This window comes from Hypanus sabinus, chromosome X1 (assembly GCF_030144855.1).
Source record: "Hypanus sabinus isolate sHypSab1 chromosome X1, sHypSab1.hap1, whole genome shotgun sequence".
In the NCBI taxonomy this organism is placed as follows: Eukaryota; Metazoa; Chordata; class Chondrichthyes; order Myliobatiformes; family Dasyatidae; genus Hypanus; species Hypanus sabinus.
In genome coordinates this window covers 10,941,946-10,966,463 of record NC_082738.1, presented here as the reverse complement: position 1 = coordinate 10,966,463, position 24,518 = coordinate 10,941,946, and the positions used below count along the sequence as shown (strand labels likewise).

General features: G+C 41.9%; 1 protein-coding gene across 3 annotated transcripts in view; it reads right to left on the bottom strand.

Moving 5' to 3' along the window:
- map3k3 (mitogen-activated protein kinase kinase kinase 3) overlaps positions 1–24,518 on the bottom strand; it is a 172,678-nt gene that overhangs the window by 29,340 nt on the left and 118,820 nt on the right. For all 3 annotated transcript variants that reach the window (XM_059955770.1, XM_059955773.1, XM_059955771.1), the window contains 2 exons: positions 21,941–22,072; positions 923–1,052 (listed from right to left, as the gene is read on the bottom strand). In XM_059955770.1, the coding sequence (XP_059811753.1) occupies positions 923–1,052; positions 21,941–22,072 (262 nt within the window). The remainder of the gene's footprint in view (positions 1–922; positions 1,053–21,940; positions 22,073–24,518) is intronic.

Here is a 24,518-nt window from a genome sequence, read left to right as displayed (position 1 = left end):
TGTAGTTTGATGAATCTAAAATTGTATTTGACAATTCTAAGAGTTTTTGTAGATGTAACAAGCAAAATAGATAAGAGGAACAAGTCTGATAAAATACTGCACAATAATTGTTACATATACTAAAATCTCACAGGTTTAGGAGTAGCATATTAGCACGTATAGAAAATCAGTTAAAGGTTCAATGACAGAGCAGCAGTTACCAGGTCTGCAGGCTAACAATGGAGTGCAAATAAGCCATTCTCAATTTATATTAATGAAAGGTGAAATAACAGGATAACATGTCCAACCTTACTGATCACACAAAGTTAGTGGGAATGAGACTGTGAGAAGGCTACAAAATATTTGCAAATGAATGAAGATGCATTAAGTGAGTGACAATAAATGACCGGAGCATTGCATAGGAAATGTCAAATTATTTATTTTTGTGGGGAAAAGCACAGTAAAACAACACACTTTTCCAACCAGAAGAAACTAGCGTGTGTTGGCATACAAGCCTTTTATTCACTAGGGGGTCGAACAAATGAGAGGCAATCTCATTGAGAGAAAATCTGGAAGGGGATTTTAAGGTTGATGTAGGAGGCTGTTTCTGCAGAGTCTATAATGGGGTCAGTCTCAAGATAATGGACTGGTTATTCAGAAATGAAGTGAGAAAATTCTCCAGCTCCGAGCAAAGTGAATGTTTAGTCATTAAATACTAAATGACACACTTTGACACTAAAAGAATCACTTGCAAGTGGATGAGATACAGAACAAGAAAATTATTGAATGGTACAGTAAATTCAGGGCTATTTGGCCTCTTCTTGCTTCTATTATGTCTTAATGGTTCAAGGAATCAACCCACAGTCACATACTTAGAGTAATGATGTATACCAATAAATTCCAGCTTTATCAGGAAGGGAAAACTTCTGGGTGGAACGCTCACCTTTTATATCCCGATGTACAATCATATTACTATGGAGGTATGACACCCCTTCTAGAATCTGCCTGGTGTATTTTCGGGTCACATTCTCAGTCAGTGCTCCATATGCTTTCAATTGGTCCTTAACTGAGCCCTAGAGAAAACAGAAATCAGGCAAATAATTTTTAGATTCAGGAGGATCATTTCAAACTTGTTTTGGAATATAGGAACAATTGCAAGCAAAATCAACAATTAGATGGCAAAGCCATAGAGCCCACACTGATGGTCAATATTAAACTCAACATGCTCCTAACTATGTTAGTTTTCTTTTCATCTTTCCAGAATCACCTTGGTTCATTTGGATTTGCCTACAGGGATTTCTTGGAAATGTGGTGCAATCAGTATTAATGAGTTAAAGAGGGGAAAACCAAATTGGAAATGAAAATAATCATAGCTATAAAAGAAGCAAATACTTATGCAAGATGATAATTACTGTTGTGATAGGAAAGATACATTAAATATCATCTTTCTTGACCCCAGGCATACAAAAATACTTAAACAAGAGAAAAGATGCAGCTGCAGGTCAACTCTTTGACTGATTATGCAGGAAGTTTGAAGTTAATAACTCATCGGGGTGATTGATAAGTATGTGGCCTAAGGTGGAAGGCGATGAGTTATTAACTTCAAACTTTCTGCATAATCACTCAAAGAGTTGATTTGTATGTGCATGTAAAGAGAGTTGTATCCTTCTACCTCAGGCCTAGAACTTATCAATCACCCATGCTGTGGAGACTTTCTGGAGGTCCGAGATCCGCATGCTCCATGACCATTGAGCTAAGTGTGTAAATGTAGGAGGGGACTATGCTGAAAAATAAATGTAGCTAATATAGATAAGCAAACACTTCACATATATTTAAAAAAAAAACAGAATAGAACAAAATTTAAACATGAGAAATTCTGCAGATGCTGAAAATCCAGAGCAACACACACAATATGCTGGAGGAACTCAGTAGGTTGGGCATCATTTATGGAAACGAATAAACAGTCAAACTTTTGGGCCAAGGCCCTTCTTCAGGACTGGAAAGGAAGGGGGAAGATATCAGAATAAAAAGGTGGGGGAAGGGGAAGGAGGACAGCTAGAAGGTGATAGGTGAAGCCAGGTAGGTAGGAAAGGTAAAGGGCTGAAGAAGGAGGAATCTGATAGGAGAGAAGAGTGGACCATGGGAGAAAGGGAAGGAGGGGGAGGATCCGGGGGAGATGATAGGAATGTGAAAAGAGGCAAGAGGCCAGAGTGGGGAATCGAAGAACAGGAAAGGGGAAAAATTAATTCTCCTTCCAGTAAAATTGATATTCATGTGATCATGTTGGGGGCTACCCACATGGAATACAAGATGTTGCTCCTCCACCCTGAGGGTGACCTCATCTTGGCACAAGAGGCCATGGACTGACATGTTGGACCAGGAGTAGGAATCAGAATTAAAATGTTTGTCTACCGGGAAGTTCTGCTTCTGGTGGATGGAGCAGAGATGCTTGATTTTAGATGCACCTCGCCAATGTAGAAGAGGCTGCATTGGGAACACTGGACAATATAGATTACCCATGCAGATTCACGGGTGAAATGTTGCCTCACCTGGAAGGACTATATAACAAAACTTCCCTGGATTAAGCAGGATCAAGAATGAAGATGATATAAGTAGTAAGTAGGTGTCAAGTACTGATTACTATGTCATCATGGAATCATTTATGTATTATATGCAGGCAGTTTTAAGCAGTGTAATCTCAGTAAAACACTCTTCCTGTCTGTTGAATCTACCACAAGTTTGTACATAGTATCCTGTCATGTGATGTGTAATTACATGGCAAAACTTGGCAGTCATAATGACACCAACAATGGGACATACATACTGCTGTGACATAAAGCCAAGGCTCCAATTAAGAATGGAAACCGCCATCTTACAAGTGGATAATAAACTTTGGAGAATTTAAAGTACCCTTTTACTTTCAAGTTTACAATAACATAAATTAACAAGAGGCATTCCATGGAAGATTAAACCACCAAACCTTATGTACTCCCCGCATGTGAATTTTGAAATTGGGTTATTTTGAGATAGTAGCACACTTTAAAAATTCCAAACTGCTGGAGTTATTTAATGCAGACTACTCAGTGCCCATCTCCTTCCTATTTTATTTCATATGCTGAGAAATTGTACAAGCTTTCTTCACAACAAGGAAGGATAAGGTTGCTTATGTAAACTTTCTTGCAAGATCAAAAACAAAATTACCCTATTTAAATTATTGCAGATAAAATAAATATGATGCTATCACAATTGGCTCTATTACCGGACAACAAATAAACATCAAAGCTAATCCAGAAATCATTTCTCTACTTAGTATCTTAAAGGGGCATTTACACAAACTAATACTAAACTTATTTCTCAGAAAGCCACAGCCATTAAAGTGGCTTGAGGTGTCTACCATTCTAATTGTGATTTCTAGGTGCAACATCGTGGAACAGTCAAACAAGGCAAATACTGTTGCCACTTTGGTTGAACAGCTGCCCTAATCTTACCACACACAAATTTCCAAACACCCTGGAAAGGCTCTAAAGTGTGCCAACTATCCACCACCCATTCAGAGTAAGATATAGATACACACACACACATACACTCTTATTCTCTCTATCTTCTCATCAACTCCACCCAGGTTCTACCACTCATCACCATGTTAGCGGCAATTTACAGTGGCCAATAAGCCTTTCAATCAGTGATGTGATCACCTTTGTGATGTGTGACAAAACTGAAGCACCCGGAGAAATGTTGTCATAGTGAGAACATGACAATTCCATAAATAGCACCAGATGACAGGATTGAACCAGGTTGCTGGAACGGTGCAGCAATAGATCTTATTAGCTGCACCACTGTGCAAGTTGTACTGAAATACTCCATCTACCAGCATAATACAGGCCCTTCGGCCCACAAAGTTGTGCCAAACATGTCCCTACCTTAGAAATCACTAGGCTTACCCATAGCCCTCTATTTTTCTAAGCTCCATGTACCTATCCAGGAGTCTCTTAAAAGACCCTAACCTATCCGCCTCCACCACCGTTGCCAGCAGCCCATTCCATGCGCTCACCACTCTGAGTAAAAGACTTACCCCGACATCTCCTCTGTACTTACTTCCAAGCACCTTAAAACTGTGCCCTCTTGTGGCAGCCATTTCAGCCCTGGGAAAAAGCCTCTGACTATCCACACAATCAATGCCTCTCCTCATGTTAGACACCTCTATCAGGTCACCTCTCATCCTCCGTTGCTCCAAGGAGAAAAGGCCGAGTTCACTCAACCTATTCTCACAAGGCATGTTCCCCAATTCAGGCAACATCCTTGTAAATCACCTCTGCACCCTTTCTATGGTTTCCATATCCTTCCTGTAGTGAGGCGACCAGAACTGAGCACAGTACTCCAAGTGGGGTCTGACTAGGGTCCTATATAGCTGCAACATTACCTCTCAGCTCTTAAACTCAATTCCACGATTGATGAAGGCCAATACACCGCATGCCTTCTTAACCACGGAGTCAAATTACGCAACCGCTTTAAGCGTCCTATGGACTCGGACCCAAAGATCCCTCTGATCCTCCACACTGCCAAGAGTCTTACCATGAATACTATATCCTGCCATCATATTTGACCTATTAAAATGAACCACCTCACACTTACCTGGGTTGAACACCATCTGCCACTGCTCAGCTCAGTTTTACATCCTATCAATGTCTCGCTGTAACCTCTGACAGCCCTCCACACTATCCACAACACCCCCAACCTTTGTGTCATCAGCAAACTTACTAACCCATCCTTCCACATCCTCATCCAGGTCATTTATAATTATCAGAAAGAGCAAGGGTCTCAGAACAAGATCCCTGTGGCCACTGGTCACCAAACTCCATGCAGAATATTACACGTCTACAACCACTCTTTGCCTTCTGTGGGCAAGCCAGTTCTGGATCCACAAAACTATGTCCCCTTGGAACCCATGCCTCCTTACTTTCTCAATAAGCCATGCATGGGGTACCTTATCAAGTGCCTTGCTGAAATTCATACACACTACATCTACGGCTCTACATTCATCAATGTGTTTAGTCACATCCTTAAAAAATTCAATCAGGCTTGTAAGACACGACCAGCCTTTCACAAAGCCATGCTGACTACTCCTAATCATATTATGCCTCTCCAAATGTTCATAAATCCTGCCTCTCAGGATCTTCTCCATCAACTTAACAACCACTGAAGTAAGACTCACTGGTTTATAATTTCCTGGGCTATCTCTACTTCCTTTCCTGAATAAGGGAACAACATCTGCACACCCTCCAATCCTCCGAAAACTCTTCCATTTGCATTGATGATGCAAAGATCATCACCAGAGGCTCAGCATTCTCCTCCCTCTCCTCCCACAGTAGCCTGGGGTACATCTCATCTGGTCCCGGCGACTTATCCAACTTGATGCTTTCCAAAATCCTCTTTCTTAATATCTACATGCTCAATCTTTTCAGTCTGCTGCAAGCCATCACTACAATCACCAAGATCCTTTTCCATAGTGAATACTGAAGGAAAGTATTCATTAAGTACCTCTGCTATTTCCTCCAGTTCCATACACACTTTCCCACTGTCACACTTGATAGGCCCTATTCTTTCACGTCTTGCTCTTGTTACGAATTCCCGTAACTGGATCACTTACTAGCAAAGATAGAGAGGTCCGTTGAAGTCTGATGGTACTATTTTTTAAAGTATTTATCGATAAAGGGCACAAAAATAAGATTAATGCAAACATACAGATAATATACATCGTCAATGCTAAATCTAAGCGCGGATATAATAATAACCAATAAGAAATAGCTCTATTGTTGTCTAGGGGTTAATGTATTGTCCGATGCAAAGATAACAGTCACTATCAGTTCGTTCAAGCTGCAGCGTTGTTGGGTTTAAAAGTGATGCGGTTTAAACTTGCCCCAGGTCTTTTATGATGCCAATCCATTGAGTCAGGGGAGCAGGCTTCCCCGTTGTTAGCTAAAGGCTGTTTTCTGTGGTTCCAGCCACGGAATCGAACGCACCTGGCTTCCTTCAGATGACTTCCTGCTGTTACTTGGTCGCTTAACGTTTCTTCTGGTGCGTCTGAAGGGGTTGTTCCACAGACCCTCTTTTATACTTCCTCACGGGGTCTCAGATGTCAATCAGGTTGGGGGCGTGCACTCTCTCCCTCAACCAGCCCACTTTGCCTGAGGGCATTCACGTAGTATAGTAGCTCAATCCACAAATTGGTCTCCAAGAGACAATGGCCATGTGCCGTAGCTTTACATCACCGGGGAAACGAGGCATTTTGCACGTCCCACTCTCATTTCCTGGGCCCCTTGACCCAACCCAACGATGATCTTGCGATTCTCACAAAAGAGGGAGCTACGGACGTAACACTCTTCACATACTTGCAGAATGCCTTGGGGTTTTCCTTAATTCTGCCCGCCAAGGCCTTCTCATGGCCTCTTCTGGCTCTCTTTCGTAAGCTTTTCTTTTCTTCTTGACTACATTTACTACAGTCTTTGTACACCACGGTTCCTGTACCCTACCTTAACTTCCCTGTCTCATTGGAATATACCTATGCAGCAGATAAAAGTTTAAATTTTTTAAGATTAAAAAAATTACGAAACTGTAACCAAATTTGTAATGACTGCTTAATCACAGGATATAAATTTAAATTAGTAATTTTGGCCAGTTGTACAGGCAGAGAAGCTCCTAATAATGAGGTTAAATGAAACTGTTTCACAGCATTCAATTCCAAATCAGCTCAAGGTGGTCATTCATCTCTATCAGCCCAATATAACCAAAAACACATATAACGTATATTAACAGCCCAATAATATATTCCTTAAATTAGGCAAAGCAGGATCTCCATCTTTTTTAAATTTTTGTAAATGATATTTACCAATTCTTGGTCTTTTATTATTCCAAACAAAAGATGAAATAATGGAGTCAACCTGATGGAAGAACTTCTTTGTTTAAAAAAAAAAGGGATATTTTGAAATACATATAAAAATTTTGGTAAAATCATTATTTTAACTGCATGAATTCGACTGACTAACGAAAGTGTAAGTGAAATCCATCTACAAAAAATTGCTTCATAAAATCTACTAAAGGAACCAAATTAGCTTTATAAAGATCTTTATGATTTTTAGTGATAATAATACCTAAATATTTAAATGAGTCTGTAACTCTAAAAGGAATGTCATCATATAGAGAAGCAGAATCATTTAGGGGAAATAATTCACTTTTATGAAGGGTTGTGGCGACCCATTTCCTAGCGTATCCGAACCGACTCACAATTAGATAGCCTACGGGGGTTTGCGAGCACAGAGCTTTGGAGCCTCCGCGCCATGGGGGGCCGGTTGACAGAGGCTTAAAAGTGAGGCTGAAGTTTTCAAATAAAGTTTTTTCCTTCGACTGCAGTTACCGACTCCGTGTCGTAATTTTAGCGCTGCGTGTAGCACACCGCTACAATTGGTGACCCCGACGGTCCAAACGATTTTTGGACCAGAAATGACCGACGCCGCCTCTGTTCATGCGGTTTCGTTGAAACTGCCAGGTTTCTGGACACAGCGCCCGGACCTATGGTTCCAGCAAGCCGAAGCCCAGTTCCACGTTCGCCAGATCACCTCAGAAGACACCCGCTACTACTACGTGGTGAGCTCCCTCGACCAGGACACAGCGGCCCAGGTCGCGGAGTTCGTACAGTCGCCCCCGGCAGACGGCAAGTACACGGAATTCAAAGCCCTGCTCCTCAGGACTTTCGGACTCTCACGGCGCGAGCGGGCTGCCCGTTTACTGCACCTGGATGGCTTGGGCGACAGACCTCCATCGGCTTTAATGAATGAGATGTTGTCTCTCGCCGACGAACACACACCCTGCCTCATGTTTGAGCAGGCATTCCTGGAGCAGCTGCCCGAGGACATCCGCCTGCTGCTGTCCGACGCGGATTTCAGTGACCCCCGGAAGGTGGCAGCCCGGGCGGACTTGCTGTGGAATGCCAAAAAGGTGAGCGGGGCGTCCATCACACAGATCTCCCAGCCACGCTCCCGGCAGCAAACCAGTCCAGGCCCGGCCGCAGAGCCCGCCAACCCCCGGCCCAATGAACACTGGTGCTTCTACCACCAGCGGTGGGGTGCAGAAGCCCGCCGTTGTCGCCCGCCCTGCGAGTTCCCGGGAAACGCCAGGGCCAGCCGCCGCTGATGGCTACGGCGGCTGGCCATCGGGATAGCCTCCTGTACGTGTGGGATAGAAGGTCGGGACGCCGGTTTTTGGTCGATACTGGGGCTGAGATCAGCGTTTTACCTCCGACGAGTTACGACACCCGCAGCAGGGCACCGGGTCCCCCCCTGAGGGCCATGAATGGCAGCACCGTAAGGACCTATGGCACCCGCCAGGTGCAGCTACTGTTCGGCTCCAGCCAGTTCACGTGGGACTTCACACTGGCCGCCGTAGCCCAACCGCTTCTGGGTGCGGATTTTTTGCGGGCTCACAGCCTGCTGGTCGACCTGCCCAGGAAGAGACTGGTACACGCCGAGACCTTTCAGACGTTCTCCCTGGGTGCAGCCCAGTTGCCGGCCCCTCACCTCGGCTCCATCACGCTGTCCGACAACGACTTCACCAGGGTCCTGGCGGAGTTCCCATCGGTTCTGGCACCGCAGTTCACAGCAGCCATGCCCAGGCACGGCGTACAGCACCACATCCCGACCCAGGGACCACCCCTCCATGCCCGTGCTCGGCGGCTTCCCCCGGACAAGCTCCGACTGGCGAAGGAGGAGTTCCAGAGGATGGAGGAATTGGGGATCATCCGGCGGTCCGACAGCCCATGGGCTTCCCCCCTGCACATGGTGCCCAAAGCGACGGGGGGCTGGAGACCCTGCGGCGACTACCGCAGGCTGAACGAGGCTACCACACCGGACCGCTACCCTGTGCCGCACATTCAGGACTTCGCGGCAAACCTGCACGGCGCATGGATCTTCTCCAAGGTAGATCTCGTCCGGGGATACCATCAAATCCCGATGCATCCTGACGACGTTCCCAAAACGGCTCTCATCACCCCATTCGGCCTTTTCGAGTTCCTCCGCATGCCGTTCGGCCTGAAGAATGCCGCACAGACGTTCCAGCGGTTAATGGACGCGGTGGGACGGGACCTGGACTTCGCGTTCATCTATTTGGATGACATCCTCATAGCCAGCGGCAGTCGTCAGGAGCATCTGTCCCACCTCCGTCAACTCTGCGCCCGACTGAGTGAGTACGGTCTTACAATCAACCCTGCCAAATGCCAGTTCGGACTCGATACCATTGACTTCCTGGGCCACAGAATTACTAAAGACGGGGCAACCCCTCTGCCCGCTAAGGTAGATGCGGTCCGCCACTTCCCCCGACCCACCACGATCAAAGGCCTTCAGGAATTCGTAGGTATGGTCAATTTCTACCGCCGCTTCCTCCCTTCAGCTGCCCGGATCATGCGCCCCCTGTTCGCCCTGATGTCGGGTCCGAGCAAGGACATTACCTGGGACGAGGAGTCCGCCGCCGCTTTCGTTCAAACGAAGGAAGCTTTGGCGGACGCCGCAATGCTAGTACATCCCAGAATGGACACCCCTACCGCCCTCACAGTGGACGCATCCAACACGGCAGTCGGTGGGGTGCTGGAGCAACTCATCGCAGGTCGCTGGCAACCCCTGGCGTTTTTCAGCAAACACCTGCGACCACCCGAGCTTAAGTACAGTGCTTTCGACCGGGAACTGTTGGCGCTCTACCTGGCAATCCGGCATTTCAGGTACTTCCTAGAAGGTAGTTCCTACCAGCCCCAAGGGGGCAAGAGGAAGAACCCGCAGCAGTCCTGGGCAGACTTCGCGAGAAGCTCGGTAACCTGGCCCCCATACCCACTTCACAGCATGGGCGGCACCCGACCTGCGTACCCAACGACCTACAGAACTGTAAGTTTGTGTTTGTACGAAGGGGCGGGCATCGGCCACCGCTGCAGCGGCCGTACGAGGGGCCGTTTATGGTGCTCCGGAACAACGGGTCCACGTTCGTGCTGGACGTTGGGGGGAAGGAGGAGGTTTTCACGGTGGACTGCCTCAAGCCGACCCATGTGGACCTGGCGCAACCGGCCGAGTTTCCGGCGCCTCGGCGCAGAGGCCGACCTCCCAAGCAGGTTCTGGCCCAGACTGTGGACATTGGGGGGTGTATCGCCGGTTCTGGGGGGGGGGGTTATGTGGCGACCCATTTCCTAGCGTATCTGAACCGACTCACAATTAGATAGCCTACGGGGGTTTGCGAGCACAGAGCTTTGGAACCTCCGCGCCATGGGGGGCCGGTTGACAGAGGCTTAAAAGTGAGGCTGAAGTTTTCAAATAAAGTTTTTTCCTTCGACTGCAGTTACCGACTCCGTGTCGTAATTTTAGCGCTGCGTGTAGCACACCGCTACAGGGTTTAGTTTATATCCCGAAAACTTTCCAAAATCATTTAATAGTTTCATTAAACTAGGAATGGATTCTACGGGATTCGAAACTAAAAAGATCTAAAAAGATCTTTTTAAACTAAAAGATAATCAGCATAAAGAGAGATCTTACGAACAGTCCCATTTATAAAATTTCATGAATATCTTTAGCTTCATGAAGTGCAATAGCCAAGGGTTTCAGCACCAAATTAAATAACAAAGCACTTAACGGACATCCTTGTCTCGTACCCTGTGAAAGCTGGAAAAAAGATCTACAATTGTTAGTAATAATTTAGAAAAGGAATAACAGCCCTTTACAAAACCTGTTTGATCTTGAGAAATAATTTTAGCTGAAATGTTCTCCAGCTGATAAGCGATTATTTTTGAGAGAATTTTAGCATCCACATTTAATATTGAAATAGGTCTATATGAAGCACAGCCAGTAGAATCTTTATCTTTCTTAAGAGTTAAAGAAATAGAAGCTTCATAAAATGTTGGAGGTAACTCTCCTATTAAAAAAGAATCTTTAAGCATTTCCAACATATATGAAGAAAGCAATTTTTCAAATCTTTTTAAAATATAAAATCCTACAAAATAACCATCCAGTCCAGGCGCTTTACCAGATTGCATTGAAAAAATAGTTTTTCAATACCTTCATTAAGTAATCCTACTTCTCTTCTGTGGAGGAATAAAGGGGTTTATTCCTTCACGGAGTTGTTCCAAGACGGCCGACTGATGTCTTTTGAGAAATTAGTAACTAAATACTCTCTCTCATATTCACATTTCCTGCAATATCTTCAGGTCAGACACTTCTTGCAAAAATACTTAAGTAATTTTCCATATATATAAGATTCTGACCTGTTGGAGATATTATTTTAAAAATGAATCCTTTAGTGAAGGGTTTTATTGGGAAAATTTATAATTTAATGTTACAGCAGCACAATTACCCTTCAATTAAGATTAAGCAAGATTGGGAGAGAGAGCTTAACATGACTGATAACAGAAGATTGGTTGCGGATTTTGAAGTTGGTCAATTCTTCTTCGATTTGTGCCAATCACTCTTTAATTCAATTTAAAATTGTACATCGTTACTATTTGACAAAGGAGAGACTGTCTAAAATGTTTCCTAATGTTGATAGTCAGTGGGACAGATGTAAAACCAAGACAGCCACATTGACACATGTTTTGGTCGTGTTCTGTATTGAAACATTTTTGGAAGTCTATTTTCTCTGCAATTTCTAAAGTCTTAAAACTTAATTTACAACCTAATAAATTGACAGTTTTATTTGGTATAATCCCTCAATATATTCATGGTATTTCTTCATCAGACCAACATGTAATTGCATTTGTTACATTATTGGCCAGAAGGGCTATTTTGTTGAAATGGAAAGATGCTTCTGCTGCTACTTTGATACAGTGGTTTTCCCAAGTGATGTTATGTCTTAGTTTGGAGAAAATCAGAACTCGAACTTTTGATCCTTGATTTGATTTTGAGAAAAGGTGGGGTTCATTCGCCCGCTACTATCATCTAATTTGAGTTAATTAATATGGTTTCCTTCATATTTTTGTTTAAATGGATTTGAGCTGGCTAATTGATTTTTTTAAAAATGGAAGCTTGTATGATGTCTAGCTCCGGGGTTGTGCTCCCAATGGGTTTTTATTTTGCTTTTTTTTTTAAAGTTAGTAGGGCTTTCTTTTTAAATATAGTTAGTAGGGTCCCCCCCCCCCTTATTTTTCTTTCAAAAAAATTCTTAACACTTTACTTTTTTATTAGATATATTGCTTAGCTTTGTTAATCAGTTATTTGCTAATTTAATTCCTTATTGCACATAATGACATATTGACTTAATGTATCTTTTTGTCAATCTTTAATATTAATAAATAAAAAGATTTTAAAATGAACTGGAATATACCAATGCAGAACTCCACACAAATATCTCCTGAACATTTGCCACATTTCTTCCGTACTTTTTCCTGAGAACATCTGTTCCCAATTTAAGCTTCCAAGTTCCTGTCTGATAGCCTCATAATTTCCCTTACTCCAATTAAATGCTTTTCTAACTTGTCTGTTCCTATCTCTCTCCAATGCTATTGTAAAGGAGACAGAATTATGATCACTATCTCCAAAATGCTCTCCCACTAAGGGATCTGACACCTGACTAGGTTAATTTCCCAATACCAAATCAAGTACAGCCTCTCCTCTTGTAGGCTTATCTACATATTGTGTCAAGAAACCTTCCTGAACACACCTAATGAACTCCACCCCATCTGAACCCCTCACTCCAGGGAGATGCCAATCGATATTGGGGAAATTAAAATCTCCCAGCATAACAACTCTGTTATTATTACACCTTTCCAGGATCTGTTTCCCTATCTGCTCCTTGATATCCCTGTTACTATTGGGCGGCCTATAAAAAACACCCAGCAGAGTTATTGACCCCTTCCTGTTCCTAACCTCCACCCACAGAGACTCCATAGCCAATCCGTCCATGACATCCACCTTTTCTACAGCCGTGACACTATCTCTGATCAACAGTGCCATGCCCCCACCTCTTTTCCTCCCTCCCTGTCCTGTCTGAAACATCTAAAACCCAACACTTGAAGCAACCATTCCTGTCCCTGAGCCATCCAAGTCTCTGTAATGGCCACCACATCATAGCTCCAAGTACTGATCCACGCTCTAAGCTCATCCGCTTTGTTCACAATACTCCTTGCGTTAAAATAGACACATCTCAAACCATCGGTCTTGATTTAAAATTCTTATCGCCTTCCTCAAATCCCTCCATGGCTTTGTCTCTCTTATACCTGACCATCTCTTGTCTTCAAACTGCCCCTTGTGGATCCCATTTTGACCTTCAATCATGCATATAGCTTCAGCTACCCATATCTCAGCTCTCTAAATCTCACCCCTCCACTCAAAAGCATCTCACTACCAATGTCGCCTTAATATGATGCATAAAATCTACCACCCTTGCTGAAACTTTCGGTTTTCTTTTATTATACTTCCACGTCATTCAGTGTCAAGTTTTGCCATCTTCTTGTGAAACATCATAGAATTCTTTTATGGATAAGAGCCACTTAAGTCAAAATCATTGTAGGTTTTATGTCTGAACCAATAGCTTTTACGTGCTTATAATGAATGGGGTGCTTTCCTATTTTCATCTGCTTGGTGATAAAAATAAATTAGCAAGAAATAAATATATTAATTAGCATAAATTAGCAAGAAAAGGTTTAGATTTCCTCAATACCACTGGCCGATTGCAAAAGATTTCTGATAGGCCCTTTGACAAACTGCCTTAAAAGAAATGCTGTATAAGATGCTGAATGGTTGAATAGAGAGGACAGAATTATTCTGGTGTGAATCACTTTTTGAGAAAGCCCTTTTATAGGTACCTGGGACTGACCATATTGTGCATTACATAATTGTAATATCATTTGTATTGTGTAACTGTTTTCCACAGAATTTTATCACATGTAACCTGGAGAGTCAAGACAAAGTTTCAGGCACAGGCAGAAACTAAGACAGCTTTAATCAAGACCTTGGAGATCGTTCAGCATATTATTCACTCTAAATGATTTGGCAGTCATCATTCCTAGTTCTTCAGCTGAGCAAACAGTTATCATATTGTACTGGGGGAGTGCCAAATTTTACAGGTTTTATTTGAAAATCTCCTGAAAATGTAAGCTTCAAAAATAAATTATGGTAGGTCATTCAGCTTTATTTTGATTCTATGCCACTGGTGGTATTCTGCAGAGGTCAGGATTCGGACTGCTTCATTACATGTTATATGTCACTGATTTGGATGATGTAACTGATGGTTTTGTGTCCAAGTTTGTGGACGATACAAAGATATGTGGAGGGGTATGTAGTGTTAAGGAATCTGCAGAAGGACTCAAATTAGGAGAATGGGCAAAGAAGTGGCAGATGGAATATAAGTGTATGGTCATGCACTTTGGTAGAAGGAACAAGGGCCTAGACTATTTTCTAAACTGGAAGCAAATTCAGAAATCAGAGGATCAGAGGTGGAAAGGGACTTAGGAGTCCTTATGCAGGATTCTCTAAAGGTTAGGCAACACATACAAAATGCTGGTTGAACGCAGCAGGCCAGGCAGCATCTACAGGAAGAAGCACTGTCAACATTTCCGGCCGAGACCCTTTGTCAGGACTTTATCAGAAAACTACACAGTATAATGATATCAATAATATTCACTTCAGGTGGAGTGAGATGACTAAACTTTGCTGACTTTAATACTAGAGTTATAGGAACTTACATACAGTGAATCAATCGTAAAGGGTCGATTTCCTTAAACAAATCGACTTTTAGACCATAAAATATAGGAGTATAATTAGGCTATTTGGGCAATCACATCTGCTGTCATTTCGGTTATTTTTTAAAATCTGAAAATATTCTAATTAGGCCACACCTATACTAACAAATTGAGTTAATTTCAGTTTCAATTGCATTGTTAAGCAATAATAAAACATTCCTGAATGGCCCGATGATAAGATCTTAACCTTTAAATCTGATTGATCCAATAAAAAATGCTTTATCTTTATAATCTTCATTGATATAATATTAGTTTCTCATTCCTGAAAGCTAACACTGGAATTGTGCAGTTCCTAAAACAATTTGGGTCATCTTGGAGCTTCTTTCCACCCACCAGTCTGTTAACTTTAAAAGCTATTTTGAATTCAAGTTTTGGATACTCTACTGCAGAATGCCAATAAAATCTTGTGGCATCACTATCAGTCACTGTTCACAAAACTACACTTAATATGCTCATTTAATTTAAACACTCCTATTAACAGATAGTTCGCTTACCACAAAAATTTCAAACATAACATTCCCACTAAAACCAAATGTCATTTTAAGATCCAAATACATAAATCTATTTACTTTAACCCTAGCTTTTCTTTCTGTTTCAGAAAATGTTTTGTAATTGGAATGGTGTGAGCTTTCTCTCATAAATTGAGAATAAACCTTTCCCAATTACTTTACAGCCTCAAACAATTCTACAGGCAGATGCAGTTTAATGTGGATAAATGTGAGGTTATCTACTTTGGTGGCAAGAACAGGAAGGCAGATTACTATCTGAATGGTGTCAAGTTAGGAAAAGGGGAAGTACAACAAAATCTAGGTGTTCTTGTACATCAGTCACTGAAAGTAAGCATGCAGGTACAGCAGGCAGTGAAGAAAGCTAATGGCATGTTGGCCTTCATAACAAGAGGAATTGAGTATAGGAGTAAAGAGGTCCTTCTGCAGCTGTACAGGGCCCTGGTGAGACCCCACCTGGAGTATTGTGTTCAGTTTTGGTCTCCAAATTTGAGGAAGGACATTCTTGCTATTGAGGGAGTGCAGTGTAGGTTCACGAGGTTAATTCCTAGGATGACGGGACTGTCATATGTTGAAAGCTTGGAGTGACTGGGCTTGTATACACTGGAATTTAGAAGGATGAGAGGGGATCTGATTGAAACATACAAGATTAAGGGATTGGACACGCTAGAGGCAGGAAACATGTTCCCGATGTTGGGGGAGTCCAGAACTAGAGGCCACAGTTTAAGAATAAGGGGTAGGCCATTTAGAACAGAGATAAGGAAAAACTTTTTCACCCAGAGAGTGGTAGATCTGTGGAATGCTCTGACCCAGAAGGCAGTGGAGGCCAATTCTCTGGATGCTTTCAAGAAGGAGTTAGATAGAGCTCTTAAAAATAGCAGAGTCGAGGAATATGGGGAGGAGTCAGGAACGGGGTACTGATTGTGGATGATCAGCCATGATCACAGTGAATGGCAGTGCTGGCTTGAAGGGCTGAATGGCCTACTCCTGCACCTATTGTCTACTGGCTATAACCTCAATAACTTGTTGCAGTTTTGCGGTCAACTTATTTATGAATACATGAATCCTCCCAGCTTTCTTTTCAATAAAGCAGACCTTTCTCTCATCATATCTGATACTCTACCCTCTTTCAGTGAATCTCTGAAGATCTCTGCCAGTGATATTCATTCCCACCTCAACCTTGAAATCATTTAAACGTTTGTGTATTCATCTAGCTTTTGCTCTTTCAGTTGCTTTTTCTCCCCCCGCAACTAGATCTTGTTGAAACATGAAGCTATCAATTCAGGAGCAGTGTCAACTGGCTGCAATTAGTGGAAGAAACATCCAATTCAAGTCAAGTCCCTTTTATTATCATTTCGACCACAACTGCTGGTACAGTACATAGTAAAAATGAGAACGTTTTTCAGGATCATGTTGTTACATGACACAGTACAAAAACTAGATTAAACTACGTAATAAAAAAAAACAGAAAAAACTACACTAGGCTACAGACCTACACAAGATTACATAAATTGCACAAAAACAGTGCAGGCATTACAATAAATAATAAACAGGACAATAGGGCAAGGTGTTTGTCCAGGCTTCAAGTATTGAGGAGTCTGATAGCTTGGGGGAAGAAACTGTTACATAGTCTGGTTGTGAGAGCCTGAGTGCTTCGGAGCCTTTTCCCAGACAGCAGGAGGGAGAAGAGATTGTATGATGGGTGCATGGGGTCCTTCATAATGCTGTTTCCTTTGCGGATGCAGCGTGTAGTGTAAATGTCCGTGATGGCGGGAAGAGAGACCCCGATGATCTTCTCACCTGACCTCACTATCCGCTTCTGCCTCAGATTCCCCCCCCCCCCCACCCCCAATATACCCTATTTCCAAGAACTTTGAATTTTCAGTCTCTTTTCCCTTCATTGATTTCAATTGGTTTCTCTCACTGGTGGCCCTATTTTTAAAATATGACCTCTTCACAGTTTTAATATCATTTGCCTGCTTTCACGGCACTTCTGAAACTCATGACTTCCATTATATAGAAGGTAAAGGCAGCAGAATTATGAGAACATCAAGATTGTTTGCATCATTTCCAGTACACAAGTGTAAAGGAGAACAAAATAATTGGCAAGCATGCTGCGCAACCTAATCACTGATGGGAGTGGGGCAAACAGTTTACGAGCAGGGCAGCAGGGATCCTTCACAAAATTGCTAGCCTTTATCTGGCACCTTTATGTCCTTGATGGCAGGTAGGCTGGTGCCGGTAATGCATTGGCAGTTTTGACTACCCATTGTAGAGCCTTCCTATTGGCCGCAGTGCAATTTCCAGACCATGCAGCGATACAGCATGTTAGGATGCTCTCCACTGCGCATCTGCAGAAGGTTGTGAGTACTGATGTGCAAAGTGAAGTGCCCTTCAGCCTCCTCAGAAAGCAGAGGTGTTGGTGAGCCTTCTTGCTTGTGTAGGATGTGTCCTGGGACCAATAAAGGTTTTTTGGAGATGCACACTCCCATGAGTTTGGAAATGCTGGCAGTTTCCATTGCTGCACCACTGATGTAAAGAGTGGTGTGAGTTCTCCTGAAGTCAATAAACATCTCGTCTTGTTGACATTGAGAAAGAGGCTATTTGCCTGGCACCAGGCATCAAGCTCTTCTACCTCCCCTCTGTAGGTTGTCTCATTGTTGCTGATGAGCCCCACCACTGTTGTGATATCGGCAAACTTGGTGATGTGATTGCTCGGGTGTTTGGCCACACAGTTGCGTGTGAGCAGAGTGTACAGCAAGGGGCTCAGCACACTGCCTGGGGAGGGTACTCATGTTGAGGATGGTGGGGAGGGAGGAGCGGTTATGCATCCTGACCATTTGAGGTCACCTGCAAATTCCCCTCCAAGTCATGCATCATTAACTATGTTGTAGATTCCTTATCATCCTTGGACCATAATCCTGGAACATCCAACCTAAAACTACTATGCGAGTACCATCTGAAGGGGTAAGAATTAAATGCTGGCCTTGTCAATAAGAGCCTCATCCTGTAATTGGAATGGAAACACAATATTCACTAATTTGTTACCGGGGTGGTTAAATTTCACATCCTTCAGCTCAAACACCTTGTGAAAATAAAGCATAGTGATGATCACAAATACAAGTGATGTATAAGAAAACACCCCAAATGGGGAGGGAAAACTTACTATCAGACTGAAGAACAAAATTTGACACCAGGCCAGGATTTAATCGAGGTGATATTCAAGCGAAGATATAACAACTCAAACTTGCTCAATCTTCCAAGTATAAAAACAACCTTAAATCTTGAACAACCATCTTCCATGTACCCATCATCTCCCTCTGATTCTTCTGTTATCACAAAGGCTGTTTGCAATGACCAATTAACTTTGTGATATTGAAGGAAACCAAAGCAGTCACAGGGAGAATGCACAAACTCCATCCAGAGCACTGAGGTGGTGCTTGGATTTTCACATCCAACATAGATCCCATATTCCATTCTCCCACACCCTTTAGAAAGATGCCATTTACGTTGCAAAAAAAAATGGAGAGGGATGGAGAGAAACTGGGAATGGCTGTGATTCAGTGGACACCAATATTGTTCAAGTACCACAACTGCTTTCAGTTGAATTGCTATGCTTAAGTATTATGGTTACCTTCAGTTTTGGTTCAGATCTGCATGTCAATCAATCAATAAATAAACAAACACACACACACACACACACACACACACGTACAAAGTAAATCTCATTCAGTAACTTATCAAAGTCTTTGCAAAAATAATTAGTTCTTCCAGAAATAAAATTCAGATCCTTCGAATGAGAAATAAACTTGTACATCCAACCAGATCAAATCCTCTATGTCATTAAATATTTTGTTCCCACACTGGTTCTTCGACCTTGGGTGGCTCTCCATCTTGTTTCTTGGCTTGTTGGATTAAATAGTGGATCATCCATGGAAAGTCTCTTCACAAAGCTTACACCAAAAAACCGACCAAATCCCTTGGTATGATTTAGCAGAACTAGTTCCCAGTTACACTGTAGAGATCTTGGACTGTTAACCATAATATTTAAACATAGGAGTTCAATTAGTTTTCTAACTAACTAGGGATAAATAAAAAGGAAAGGTTAGTCTGTAAACCTTTAAACAGGAAATAACACCAGATCTAATTAGAGAAATTGGAGTAATAAAGGTTGTTCTAATGAATCTCACTGATTTTAACTGAAAAGGAACTTGGTCCTTGACATCCGAGATTTGGAATCTAAACAGAATGTCAGGATTTTGATTTGTTCTTACTCATGTAAATATTTTGTATGCATTGCTGTATTTTATAAACTTGTCTCCAGACAAGTGTTTTCTATCCACTGCCTTCTTCTGAAACCTGGAGCTTCTGATGGCCTATTAGCACCAAGTGTAGTACTATAAAACTTGATTTTCTCATAGAGTGTCACGACCAGTTACACAAGACAAGCACTACGCAGGTGTTACATAGACAATGGGACAGAGGGAAAAGGGTAGAAATTAACAACAAAAGTAATTAATATTTCAAGTTCAGTATGAGTGCAAGAAGAAACAGAATCACGGTTGCCAATGTACTGGAAAGATTGACAGATGGACTTCAGCAGGACTAAAGAGACAGGTATAGCTTGGACCTATGCAAGTTCCCAAAGCAACACCCTCTCAGCTTTCTGACCTTAAACCAATTTTGTTTTGCCAGAGTTCTCCATTTTGCCTTTCCTTTGTGACTTAGTTAAACATTATTTGAAAATTCAGAAAGGACAATGACTACAAATTTTCTTTTAAGTTGTATATCACCCAAATATTCCTAGCAGCTCCCCTGTTGTGATGGCATTTGAAAAATAGTGGCAAGTTCTATTGCAGTTTCAATCGCTACTTCCTTAAACCACTTTGAATGCAGCTCAACAGGATTAAGCAACTAAAGGCACAGCTAGCCTTTCTAAGGGCACCCCCTTATGAATTTCACCTTGTCAATGATTTCTACACCTCCTGCAGAGATATCAACACAATGTCTTTCTTGGTAAAGACATGCACACCAATTTTGACCTTCACCCTCCACACACAGAATGCCTTCATTGTCCCTTATTGACAATATCTATCCTACCGCCTACTTACCACTCCCTTCTACACCATTTCTCTTTACCAGTCTCATTTTTTATTATTTATTTCTTGAAATACAGTGCAAAATAAGCCCTTCAGCCCTTTGAGCCACACCGCCCAGCAATCACCCGATTTAATCCCAAAATAATCATGGGACAATTTATAATGACCAATTGACCTACTAACTGGTATTTCTATGCACTTTAGGCAAAAACTGGAGTACTCGGATCAAACACACACGATCAGCATAGAAACTCCTTACAGGCAGTGACAAGAATTGAACCTGGATCGCCTGTACTATAAAGTGTTGTGCTAACCACTACAATACTGTGTAACTCCAATCTTCCTCATTTCTCCTCTCAGCTTAATGATTCAACCATCAAGCCAAAATGCACCATCCATACACATTTTTACAATTCCATCACATTCTCAGCCTCCTTTGCTATTCGGGGAACTCTTGCTTTACAGTCCATAACTGTCCTTGCTATGAGGAATGTGCCCTCTTATTTGAAACTCTCCTCTTTGACACATTGTTCTATTGCACTTTTACAGTTCAGCATTTGGATCTATTTTACACTGGAAGATCCCACTGAAATTAGCTTGCATCCAACTGACGATTTCAGCTTCACATTGCTCCTTGACCTAACCTAATACTAGTCTAAACCTTATGAAACAGTAATTATACTTCCTCAAATATCACCCCTCAAATAGAAAAATGGCCTGTCTCAATTTGCAGAACCAATCCCTCTGTACCTCTTTAGATGAAAATACAAGTACCAGGTAAGGTCCTCCTCTTTGCCTTGGCTTAAATATTCTTCCAATTAATAAAGGGATTATTGATTAAATAATTATTCCGTCCATCCCTGGAGCAGTGCACACCATCTACAAAATGCACTGCAATTATTCACTTAGGCTATTCCAATAGCAGCTCCCAAACCAACTACCTCTAACAGGGAAGAGGACAAAGGCTGTAGGATCTCCAAATTCCACGCCCTCTCCCCAATCACACAATATCTCGACCTAGAAACAAAATAAATTATCAATCCTTCATGCTAGTGGAACTAAACTATGAAACAGCAGTTTTTTAAAAAAAAAACAGAAATGACTGCAGCTATACCATCACCCAGATGGCAATAAATAAATTAGGTAATAAATACTGGCCTTGCTTGTTATGCTCATCACACAAAAATACATTAAAAATGTTAGTCCTAGTGTCACAGTTCTTGTACATCCTAATAATTTTATTACTGATTTGTTCCTCTGCTCTTCTCTCAGAAACTTCCATAACATGTCCACACTTCCCTTTCTTTACTCAGCTTTTCTGAGCTTCTATCCAGGAATATTATATGCCCAGTCCTGTTCCTTTTGTAAAACTAGATTTTAATCACCATTGCATCATAATCCTGAACAGCTATTTGTGCCTGCAGTTCAAGTTTATTTACCATTTTGTGCTTTTATGCACATGCATTTTTGACTCTTCTTTGTCTAATGATGATATAGGCAAGTGCTTTGAGATTACTTGAATAATGAACACATTTTACAAATATTACACGCCATGGATTTGAAATTGCAATACAAAATCTTTTGTTTTCTCTACTCACCCCAGGCATATACTCCATGAAAATTGAAAGAGTCCTCTCTGCTTTTTCACGCAGGCAGCCGTAGTATTGCACTATCCGCTCGTGCTGCAGGTTCTTCAGTAACTGGATCTCACACTCCAAAGCGCTTACTTCCTAGTGAGGGGTTCCAAGCAGAAACCACATCAAGGCTGTGTGCTTCTGTATACCATGGTCTTCATGATGTTGCCAACAGAACTTCACTTAATTATATGAAACAGCTACACAATATCTACATGAGCTGCAGAAAAAATTACAAGTGAAGCCAGACATGCGATTATTTATTGAGATACAGTGCTGAATAGGCTCTTTCAGCCCTATGACCTGCACTGCCCCTGTTTTAACCCTAGTCTAATCACAGGACAATTTACAATGACCAATTAACCTACCAACTGGTACATCTTTGAACTGTGGAAAGAAACAGGAGGAAACCCACACATTCCACTGGAAGAATGAACAAATGCCTTACAGAGGACGCTGGGATTGAACTCAGAACTCTGATGCCCTGTGCTGTAACTACTACTACCGTGTTCCTGTGCAGATACGCACAAGAAGAATCTCAGGTGTGTAGCACCAGGGTGAATAACCTACCAATTACAAGTCTTTTGCATGTGGTCATTGTTGTGCCAGTAATGCTGGAACAATTTCACATGACCAAATTATGAGAAAGGGTATAGCATCTTTAGATGGAATAGCAAAAATATAAATTTGACAATCCTGTCCAACAAGATTGCCTCGCCCTTTAACAATACTATATTATTTCAGCATTAGAACTTGGAGCAATGCCAAAGCTGAGTCCAAATACTTCAGCATGGCTTGAATGTTAATAAATAATTTTAAAATCTGATTTACATTTGGATATTACAAAAGAATGTATCAAGTCCAAATTTAATATAAACAAAAATCCAATCTTGACAAGGATGGATTATCAGCATAAAGTAAAAGTTGCAATTTCACTACAACTTCCCAAAAAGTTCTCAGGAACAGTGCCAATTACTCTGGCAAGCAGTACAGCAAATAAGCCAGGAGTTAAGTGTCCTTCGGAATAGGTACAGAGAGTGGTTTTAAATGGGGTGCATCAAACTCAGTATGAGGTTAAACTGGGACAATGGGCAAGGAGGCACTGCTGCTCACTTCCAAAACCTGTAAAGGGTCATGCAATCAAGGCAGCAAAATTTTGCCTGTTTCAATGCTTTGTTTAAGTTAGTAAGTTTAATTAAAGTTGTTATAATAATTACCAGTTAACAATTATGCATCTGAACAACTGCATGTGTGAGGTTGAGGACTGAGACTGGCCGAAAGAAATACGTTTACAGTAAAGATCTTCATCAGTCTCAGTCATGACAGAGGGGTGCAAATCAGAACAAGATTTTTAAAAAAAAATCCTTTTTAGAATAGAGACATGAGACTCCAGATGATGGAATGTGGAGTAATAAAAGTCACTGAAGGAACTTAGCAGGTCAACCAGAATCTTTAGTGAGAAATGGTTCCTTTTGCATTGATCTTTTTTTAAAGAATGTGGGCTGTGAGAGCAGATTGGGATTTGCTGATCATCTCTAATTGTCATCAGAAGATCATGGTGAACCACCTTCATGAACCACTATAGTGCTGCTGCTGAAGGCAGTCACATTATGTTGTCGCAAGACCTAGACTCCAGAGACAGGGAAGAAATATTGATATATTTCCAAATCATGAAGGTCTGTAACTTTGAGAGTAATCTTCCCACACATCTACTGCCCATGCCTCCTTGTTAGCAAATGTCATGAGACTGGAAGGTACTGTGGAGTTATACCTTGATGTGTAAATGCAGTGTATTTCATAAATGGTATACTCTTCAGCCATTGGATGAGGTGCCAATTATACCACCTGCTTTGTCTTTGGAGGTACACTCCTGACTTGTGCTTTGCAGATGTTTGAAAGTTCCTGGGGTGCCAGAAGGCAAGTCATTTGCTATAATTTCTGATTAGTGGTGACTCCAGGATCAAGAAAAGGTGACTGGACTTTGTTGTTTGAGATTGCAATTTTCATGACACTTTTGTTCTGTGAAATAGTTAATAGAAAATGAGTGGGTATAAGCACAGTTTGTCAGGTTGGGAGGCTGTGACTTAGGAGATACAGAGGAATCTGTGCTTAGGATCTAGCTAATCGCAATGTATATCAACAATATGGAGGAGGGACAAAGTGGCACATTTCCAGATTTGGAATCAAATGGGACTGAGAATCGAGAGGAGGATGTAAAAATTATTCCAGGAGATATGTTCAAGCTGAGTGAGTGGTCAAGAGCATGAAGACTGAATAAAATATGAAGAAATATATGAAATATGGTAAACAATAAAAATTGGAGGCAGAATGAGCTGCACATGGTGACATACGTACTTCGATAATAAATTAACTTTGAGCTTTGAAAAGGAAATATAAAAAATAATTAAGTAGTGCAAAACGAGAGGTAGTGTTCACGGACCATTCAGAAATCTGATGGCAGAGGGAAGAAGCTGTTCTTAAAATGTTGAGTGTGTGTCTTCAGGTTCCTGTACCTCCTCCCTGATGGTTAGCAATGAGAAGA